This window comes from Telmatherina bonti, assembly GCF_933228915.1.
Source record: "Telmatherina bonti genome assembly, chromosome: 2".
NCBI classification, from domain to species: Eukaryota; Metazoa; Chordata; class Actinopteri; order Atheriniformes; family Telmatherinidae; genus Telmatherina; species Telmatherina bonti.
The window spans coordinates 37,823,810-37,834,089 of record NC_136620.1 but is presented as its reverse complement, the minus strand read 5'-3'; the positions used below and the strand labels follow the sequence as shown (position 1 = coordinate 37,834,089).

Sequence of the window (10,280 nt, the reverse complement as noted above, 5' to 3'; positions counted from 1 at the left end):
GTCACGTTGTCATCTGGTCACATTGCTGCGAAATAAGCTCAAAAAAAAAAAAAAAAAGAGAGAAATGCGGAGTAGCACTCCGTGTCCAATAGCAGCTGGCGGACGGTGGGCGGGGATAAGCGGCTGAAAACCCAATAAATACAGTTGGCAGAGACATGCGCAGCTCCTGTTCCTGATCCGAAACCTGCACAGCTTCCTGACTGCCTGTTCTGACTGCCTGTTGCTGGAGATGGAGAAGAACCGAGACAGAAACCTGCAGAAGAAACCCGTCCGCCCCATTGCAGCGATCTGCAGCAACATGGGCATGGGAAAGGACGGAACCCTGCCCTGGAGCTTACCGTAAGACACAAAGTCTCTGCCATGAACACTTTTGGAAACTTACTTTCTCTTTGTAGGCAACAACCTTCATAAATGTCATCAGAGAATCTATATGTGTGCAGCTCATTGGCTTGTTAATGCAATAACCTTCACTTAATACCTCAGTAATTTCTTAACTATTTTAATCTAATTTCTACTTATTTCTAGATTTTAAAAAAAAAGAAGAAAAAAGCTAATTAGACTTTAGTGATACTTAGTAATAAAGTGTTGCTCATAATTAACTAATGTGTCTTAATACCATAACTTATTTCTAATAATTCATTAAGGATTTTTTTTTTTTTTTTCATTTAAGGTTAAAATGATGTGAAAAGAAAGTGCATCCTGTGAAGTTTTAGTCCCTCTCAGACTAAGTCAAAAAGTAGAAGCAATGTGTGGAAAAAAAAAACAAAAACTGGCGCACTTTTATTCTTTCTGTAATACCTCAGAGGGGAAGTAGCAGCCAGTTGCTGCTGATTAAACTTTATTAATTCACTGGTTATCATGAAGACGAGCTGCTCCATAAAGCAAAGTTTTCTTTGTTTGCTGCTCGGGGACGTTTCTGCATGCATTAATGAGCCATAATGGCAAAGAGAAAGATTATTCACGTGAAAAATAATCAATTTGGTTGCCAATCTTCCCAGCGGTGGTGGGAAGTTCAGCTCATTTTAAAGAGTCGGCTCTTTTGACTCAGTTCAGTTGCAAGAGTCAGCTCTTTCAGTTCCCAAATGGCTCTTCATTTATTATCACTCAGAGCTTCTCTTAGTCTCTTACTGAGCAATTATGTTTATCTTGCTGTATTTATTTATTGACTTTTATGCATTTTTAAATTGGAAAATAAAGTTACGGTTATTATTTTAGTCAAACCTTTAAATGAACAACTGGACACTAAACCACACTAATTAAATCAAGTAAATAAAACCCAAAGTCTGAACATTAGGTCACTTTAAATTTGCTCATTTCTCACATTTATTTCACACTTGTAATCTAAACCTGGTTTTCTCTCTGTGTACTTGGTCAAAAAGCAGGTACACAGAGGTCTTTTAAGGGCGCATTCACATCAGCCTTTTTTATTCAAATCCTGGTCTGTTTGCTCAAAAACGTTTACCTCGTTTGGGGGTAATGTGAATGCGCAAATACATTTGGATCAAAGAAGCGGATTCGGTCTACCTACAAACGTAGGTCTCTGCACATTTCAAGCAGAACAAATACAAGAAGCCGATTATAAAACAAAGTGCGTTGTGAGTTCAGTGCACAGCATCATGGATAAACACAAGCAAAACATTCATGCACGTGGGGCGATGGGTGATCCTGGAGGGGAGAAATAGCTCACAGTCAGACGTGGAAGAATCTGGTCAAAGTTCTGGAAGCCGGTTCTTCTGATTCACTACAATGCATCGGCTTTCAGAGCTGCATTTTCTGCACATAACATGTCATTACTTCCCAAAAAGTGGACATAAAAGAAAGTTCACCCCAAGGTCGGACTTTTTAAAGCTCAGAGAAACAGCAGAGAATCCAAACACTACTTCCCAGGACTCAGTAAAGCACGTTAAAGTTCATGACAGTAAAATCAGGAAAAGACTGAACAAGCATGACTTGTTTGGAGCACACACTACATTGTGCTGAAAGAAAGTCCTTAAGGCAGATAAAGTCCAAGTGGGATGTTTTGTCACAATGCACTGCCCCGCATTTTGTAGAAACCAAACACAGCATGTCAGCACAATGGCTCATACCAGCTATCCTGCTCAGAGGTGGAAGGGAGATCATTTGGGTTCAGTTCTGCAGCTGCTCAACATGGACATCTTGCTGTCATGGAGTCGAACTTGAACTCCTCTCTAGAAATAAAATGTTCCAGGGCTAAGCTGGTATTGCAACAGCTAAAACTTGGCTGAACTCATCATGAAAAAGTAAAATCCTCCTGCGAACAGGAGAAAATCTCATACAGAATGCCTGAAAATGAAAAGAATCAAGCTGCTGGAGTGGGTGTGTCCAAGTCCAGACCTCAAACCTTCAGAAAGCTGTGCAAAATGAATCCCTGCAAAACTCAGTGAGGGCTAGCATGTTGCAAAGAAATATGGGCCAAATTTCCTGATAACATCATGCAGTAAATGATTACTTCATTACTTAATAAAGTTGGTCCTGGATCATGGCGTGCACTTAGTTACAATTTCTGTTTTTTGACTTAGTTTTTGTTAAATAATCTCTTGAGTTGTTGCTCATCTGAGGTGGTATTTTCAGAACTGGAGTCTTTGTAAAGATCATTAGGTTGTGTGTTCCAGCTGAGATCTGAGCTATAAAAAGTAATCGTTGTTTGCAACTGTGCTAACGGCGCCAGAACGTTGTGTACGCTGTTTTATAACAGCAATAAAAAGAAAAGATTTTCTGTTGCTGCACATGAATCCATGCTCCGCTGTCTGTTTTCTAACATAAGAAATGTGACTTTCACAGGTCTGAATTCCAGTACTTTCTGAACACCATCACACGAGTATCAAGGCCAGGTATCTGTCACCTTCCCTCACATGAGAAATCCTGAGTCAACCTGATATTAGGTTTAGGTGGTTAAACCTGTAACTAGTTCCATCATATCTGGCTTCTTATGACAGTTATTTAGGATGTATTTAACCTCAGAACATTTTATTCTGTCTGTTGTAGGAAATATGAATTTGATGATATGGGGAAGGTTGTGCTGGAACTCCCATCCAGAAAGTATGTTCCCACTGCCCAACGCTTTGCATGTGGTGCTGAGCAAAACACTGAGGTGAGAACTTTAACTGGCAAACAGCTGCATGAACGAAGGCATCACCTTATCCAGACGTGTCCTTCCTTTCAGCACAGTCCCAGATCACGCCCACTTCTTGTGTCAGGACTTTGAGAGTGCCGTACGGCTGGCAGCAGAGCCCCCCCTCGCTGATATAATAGAGACCATCTGGATTCTGGGTGGGACACGTGTCTATGAGGTACAGCAACCTGGCCAGAAGTCCACTAACCTGTTTGGTTTTCTGGTGCTTTAACTTGTAAATTAAGTGAGGAAATGTTGACATGAGCAGGATCAACTTTCTGGAACATTAATAATATTTTAATAATACCAGTTGAGCTGTGGGAAAAGGCCTGAATACCAGCAGCTCTCCAGTCTACAGCACAGCTTGGACCAGTGGTTGGACCAGGAACAGAATCAGCACCCTCTAGTGGCTGATCCGTGAAATGACTAGTATTTAATTTTTCTGCTTGTTTATGTTTAGCAGTTAGTTTTTTTCTTAATTTCTTAAGATATTTGTTTATCATCTAACTTCATGAACTTATGTGTTGACCAGCTATTTGCATTTTCTATAACTGTTCTAATTTGCTGTTTGCAGGAATTTAAAGAAACCAAATGAGAGATTAGTTGTTAAAAGATACTTGATTTACACTTCTGGTGTTTCTGTCTGTTTTGTAAAAACAGCTGAGGTTTAATACTCTACGCCTGATTAGTTTCAGGAATGTTCTCTTCTCGTTTGTGCAGTTTTGTGCCTGATGAAGCTGGACTTTCACCTTTCACAGCAGGAGCACAACTTATCGGCTTCCCAGCTTCACTAAAAAATCCTAAATCTGATCTGGCAGATTAATTAATTCATTAATTTTTCTAAAGCAGAGCCTTTATGGGACCTGAGGTGGTAAAACTTCAGAAGTAAACAGTAGAAAAGCAGTTTACTGCTATAAACTGCAGACCAGCTGAAAACACAGCAGCGGCTCTGGTTTGTTGCTAAGTGCTAATTAAACCCAAAAACAGGGTTGGTAAATATGTTTTTACAGTGGATATTAGACATGTGATGGTGGTGATATAGTGCCAAGCTGCACATGAACCTTGGAACAAGCTGCAGCCCTGCAGGAGATCAGTTATTAAAAGTCAGGCAGAAATTGGAGTTTTAAAATCAGCTTCAGACCTAAAAGCCTCCAGAAAGGCCAAATATCGCTTTGTGTCCTTAAAGTTAAAATAATAAGGCGTTAATACTAACTAACCCACTTTTTCCTCACTAGCATGCATTAAAGCATCCGTGGTGTGACCTGCTCTACCTGACGGACGTCATGGCCGACTTCGACTGCGACGTCTTCTTCCCTGAGTTTGACAGAGAGCTTTTTAAGGTTCAGGAAAGGTAAGTTTTCTTCTCTTTCCCACACTGTTAGGAGGGACGTCTCCCGAGGCTCAGGCAGAACCTCTGGAATGAAACTTTCTGGTATTTGAAGTGTTGTGAAAACCTTATTTTTGCTTCTTGTTGCAGCATCAGCACAGTGAGTCGTCAGTTCGGCTCAAAGGGATTTGCTGAGTTTGCCAAAGCTTTGAGGAGCTTTGTTGCTTTAATTACAAAGGATCTGAATTGTAAATGAGTCGACTGTGTTGAGTGAAAGTAGAAACTGTTTGTTAGAAGGAACTGTAGCTATTAAATGTTGATATCTTTTATATTTTATCAGTTTCCCTGAACAAAACAGCAATTTTTCCTGTTTGACTGCATGATCTTGAAGATGCTTGAGTTTTATTTCAAGACAATACTCGTCTGTTTCTGGCCGAAAAAATTCACAAAATCTTCTTTTCTTTCCCAAAATATAGATTTCCAGATGTACCAAGTGGCGTTCAAGAGGAGAACGGCATTAAATTCAAATGCCAAGTGTTCAAGAGAGAGACACCTGACACCGAGTAGAGAAGAGAAAGAAGTCAGGAAACGCTGTGGTCTTCCATTTTCCTTAAAAAGCTCCTCTTCTAACAATCACTAGACGGTAAAGACTCAAAAATACACGCGTGTGAGTGTTTTTGTAAGTTTAAGGAAAGTCTTATGAAGACTTTCCAGTCTGTAAACACGCAACACGATTTAAAGCACTTTAAGATGAGACACAGTGGAGTTTGTTTACCTAATGGTGTTTGTGCATTTATTAGTATTTTCCCACATTTTTAATCTTTGCTGAGACGTGATGATGAGAACTGGTATGAAGAAAAATCCTTCAGCTGTCGTCTGGTCTGTTGGGAATCCTCCCATTCTTCATTCCAGCTGCACAGAAAACATGTTGTCAGTGAGTCAGACGGCGTCTTACGTCACAAAGCAGATCTGCTCCTTTCTCAGCCACTTTACTGTATAATTATCCCACTGGTTTCCAGTTGCTCACCAGTAATGGTCTTGGAACATATTGAAATAATGATTTTTAATGTGTTTAATGTTTTATTCTTTTTGTGCCTCTTATTGATTTTTATTCCAGAAAAATAAAGAAATGTTGAATTTTTAATTAATGTTAATATTTAATAAGCTTGAATAAGAATGATCTTTATTTATCTTGTACTTGGTGCATTTAGCCACTAGATGGCGGCATCAGAGAGTCTTTATCTTTCTTGTACCTGAATATTGTCATATTTTATTACAAGTTTTGAACCAAATAATATTAATTTTAAAAAAAGAGACCATAAAATGAGTAAATTCCAACTTCTTTTGCTTATGTAGCTTGTTGTTTCCTTTCCTTCGTTGTGTTGTTTTTGGTCTTTATTTGCCTGAACTGCATGAAATGTATTCCTTTACTTAATGGCATCACTGTTAGTCACATTCCATAAAGTCTGCTTCAGTTTTAGCTTGAAAAGCAGGAAACTAAGAGCAAGCTGGACCTTTCAGGAGCCAGTTGAGAAGAAAGGGGCAATCAACAGGCATGCAGTGTGAGAAAAATAATGTTTTTTTCAATATGAAAGTGTCTAAATTCCAAATGTTCAATAAAACGATGAATCTGTAAAAAGTGGGGATTCCTAATGACTCAAACGTGGATTTCCACTTGAGAGCTTTGTATGAAAACTCCAACATTTCCATAAAGAGACATGCTGTCTAAACATGTTTCTGTCTTTTGATTGGACTTTGTTGTGTTCGGTTCTGTCGCTGCGTTCATGTGAAGCAGCATCCACAGGTCCAGGACCCGGAGTGGAAACCAGTTGCATCTCACATCACATCCAGTCAGAAACTCAGAACAACCTTTCTGCATGTGTCTGTTGGGTGGAGTCGCTCCGTTAGAGTTAGACTACATGGACTTTTCTCATCAAACTGCTGTGCATTCAGTGCAGGTTAATGTTAAAACAATTCTTAATGTGCCGGTTTTATTACACAGAGGGATAAAACCAATATCTCCCTCTACAATCAATGAGGATTTACTGTGCTGCTGATACTCTAACAAGACTTCACCGAATCAGGTTTCATTTGCATAATTAAGGTGGATTTGTGTTGGGCTGAAGCCGTGTTGCTCCATCTGTTAGTCACTTTTTAAAATTCCCATTTTCTGATGATACAAAGCCGGTAAAGCTGAGATAAGTCGACCTTATCTCAAAGCTTGATGTGTGGGCTCCCTCTAATTATCACTTATATGAGCATTATGTCACCAATCAAAAGCCTTTTTTTATGCACACTGTGAGCTTTATATAACCTATAAATAGTTCTTTATTTGATATTGTGAAGCCCGTGGCTTGGATATAGTCATTTCTTCCCTCAGGTTCCTGTATGTCATGCATTTATTAGATTTATTCTTATAAGGATGTTGGTTTCTAGTTTTATAAGAACTTAACTTCCAGCCACTTAATCTTAGAAGGACTTTAGGACTTGCTAAAACACAAAAATCTTATAAAATGTAAACAGCAAAGAAATTAAATACAAGGATTTATAAGTAATCTAAACTCAACCTGCACATGAAATGTTGAAACGTATATAAATATGTCGTACATATACTCACTGGTCATTTTATTATATTGCTAAAGAGCAGAACACTGGATGCATGAGGCCTGTATGATGACTTGCTGATGGAGAGGAAAAGCAGACACAACACAACTCAAACTGCTTTTCATAGGAAATAACAGTAAAATGCAAAAGAATAAAATATACAAACAAACTTAAATAGAAACAGAACAAGTTGAAAGATAAAAAAAAAAAAAAAAAAGACTATGAGGTGTACATGATAGAATGGGTAAATATATCATCATCTTCATCACATCACTGCCAAAGTACTTGTGCAAGAAAAGGTTTTCAGCAAGAGCCTCTCTGTGGCTCTAAAGGAATGAGGAAGAAAAGCAGATTTAAGTGCTTTTCAACGTGCACGGTTGCTGGTCTGCTGGGATTTTCAAGGCGAGGCATGTTTATTTAAAAAGCAACAAAAGGGTGACTGAGACACTGAAGATGAAATGAAGTCTGCGCACCAGGATATACTCCTTGGAGTTTTCAGAAGGAGGCATTAGTCCTTCTTCAGACGTGCTCTGAGGAGCATTTTCTGGTGTGTGGACTCACCTGAACACAGCAGTGCTCGTCTGAGATGTGTGTATTTTTTTCACTTGTTTTGATTGAGACAAGACATTAGAAAATAAGAACCATGATTGTAAATTATAAAGAGAAAAATGGGGGGAAAAAAAAAAAAAAAGATTATTAGATATAAAAACAGAATTAAAAACATGCTTGAGTTAAAAAAAAAAAAAAAAAAAAAAAAAGTTCCAGATTAAAAGAAACAGATGCAGGTTGTTTCCAGCTGACAACAGGAGGGTCTTTAACCTGGATGTTCCAGCTGATCTGAGCCTTTCCGGGAGTTTGTTCCAGACATGTGGAGCATAGAAGCTGAATGCAGCTTCACCAGGACTGGTTCTGAGTCTGGGAACTGTTGGAAGACCAGCTCTAGGTGAGCTGAGGGGTCTGGTAGGTTCATACAGGGTCAAGAGGTCACCGATTTATAGACTTAGCTTAGATAGCTTCATAGATCAGCAACAGAACCTAAAAATCTATCCTCTGACAGACAGGTAGACACTGTAAAGACCTCAGAACTGGATCGATGCGGTCCACTCTTCATGAGGACTGAAGCAGCAGAGATTTTTCATCAAGCCTGGGCCAGTTTTTCCAGGTCCTGCTGAAACATCAGATCTGAGGTGAAAGTCTGACTTTATGACACTCTACATTTGACAGTTTTACTGAACATTTCTTTACAAACAGATTTAGTTTACAGGTGTTACTGAGCCGATCTCATCATTTCTATTAACCAATAAGATCTGTTTGTGATGCATGGATGTTATTGATCTCCAAACTTTGCAAAACAGCCTTTCAGTTGCCAGTTATGCCCCAAACACATCCGCACCAGATACATTTGTGTGTCCTTGCTTTGGCAACCCAGGAGCATTTTACAAATTAGGTCATCCCTCAACATGCTTTTCTGAGAACAATTTCTGATTCACAGGATGTTGGTGACTCTGTCTTGTCCAGTCTCGTCTCTTCTGTTTAGAGAAGAGATAAGAACAAGACTGTAACGTCTCTGACTTGTTGCAGGTTAACACAAGCTGTTCAGTGTGTTACTGCAGTCAAGCTCTTTCAACATGTTCTGTTATCATGTGTATTTCACATATTTTCTTGCTTTGTTTATTTCTTTTGTGTTACTTTAAATTATTTGCCTATTTTCCAAAATGTCCTTATTGAACAAGGTTTGTTTCTTCCTGTCGGAGCAGAATGAAACAAGCACTTAGATGGTCAAAGAAATGATAAACTCAGTCATGAATGAAATGACAACGATGCCCGACAGACTGGAGACAGATGAGCAAATGTTTTGGTTGCTGTGAACCTCACAGTGCTCAATATAGAATCTTATTTACTTTTAGTCGTTGAACGTCCATCAGTGTGACATTTATTCTCCTCCTGCAGCATGTGAAGTATATTTGTGTCATGTCATCACGGCACGGGCTGGTCTGAGAGACGAGAAGGCAGGAAACAGACTTTTTATGGAAGGAGAAAAGAGATGAAATCCCAGTTTATGATGCAAATGCAAACAAACTGAAGCGGATTTACATGAAGCTGACGAAGATTTAAAGTGCAAACATGACATGAGCTTTTTTCTTCATGTTTAAGCAACAAAAAGCTCATTATCCACTTTCATTTACAGCTTCTTTCCAAATAAAAACACCTCGGTTTTCCTCTCGCTGCCCACAGATCAAGAAATAAGGTCATCTCTGCTTGGGCTGCAGCAGGATATCATAGTTTCTAATTGCAGATGTCATCTGATTCTGCTGAGATATGACCCATAAAAGCACTATGTTAAGCGTGGCTAATACCCACCACTGGCATGTTTGAAATGAAAAAGGATCATTCATACTCTTTCGTATTAACCTCTCTGACTTGTCTGTGTAATTCAAGAGCTTAGTACGGAGCGGCTGTCGACAGAGGACAAGAGGACACCAGGAGAGGAATAGATGTGACTTGCATTCATACAGCTCATCTGCCTCGCCTTGTTTCACCCCGATCACCCCCCTGTATTTACTGCTTTGTGTTGGTGAAAGGAAAAGACTGTAACCTTGCAGCGATGATGAGTTCAAGCAAATGCCAGAGACAATTAGAAACCTGAAGCACGTCAGCTGCAGTGTACTTGAGGTAATGTTGTAGCCCCTCAGGGGTTCCATGTTGTGAATGGTTGCAGAAATGAACTCTAGTCGGGCATCCATCTGCCGAGCTCATATTCATTACCAGATGCACTCACTTTTACATCATCTGCCCATCGGCTACTGCCATGACTACAGGACCTCGGTGAGCGATGCCGACGGCAGCAGATGGGAGGTGGAAGTTGTGAACGCACAAGCCCACAAGTCCGGACACCCCCGTGATCCGTCTCTGTCATAACCCCCTCCATGAGAGTGAGGGAACCTTGAGGCATAAAGTTATGGCCTCATTAGCTGTCATGCTGGCTCCCATTAAAAGCTTTCAAAGCAGCCAAGGAATATTTTGAGCTGGTTTTAGGTGTAGAGACAAAGACCTGAGTGATTGTATAAGGATTTTGTGGCTTCCAGTAAAACCAGCACTTGATGTGAACACCTTTAATGAAAAAAAATCAAACATAAAAACACCAATCCATTTTTTTTGTTTAAATGAAAATGACAGTGAATGTAGCAAAAAACATTTACTTGTGATCCAAATGAA

At 39.5% G+C, this 10,280-nt stretch overlaps 1 protein-coding gene across 1 annotated transcript; it reads left to right on the top strand.

Moving 5' to 3' along the window:
* Positions 1–229: 229 nt before the first annotated feature.
* Positions 230–5,027, top strand: LOC306769548 (dihydrofolate reductase; the record flags this gene model as incomplete). Its single annotated transcript, XM_079258206.1, has 6 exons — positions 230–339; positions 2,803–2,852; positions 3,007–3,112; positions 3,185–3,311; positions 4,369–4,484; positions 4,937–5,027. The coding sequence occupies 6 exons, from the start codon at positions 230–232 to the stop codon at positions 5,025–5,027; spliced, it is 600 nt and encodes a 199-aa protein (XP_079114332.1).
* Between the last annotated feature and the right edge of the window lie 5,253 nt (positions 5,028–10,280).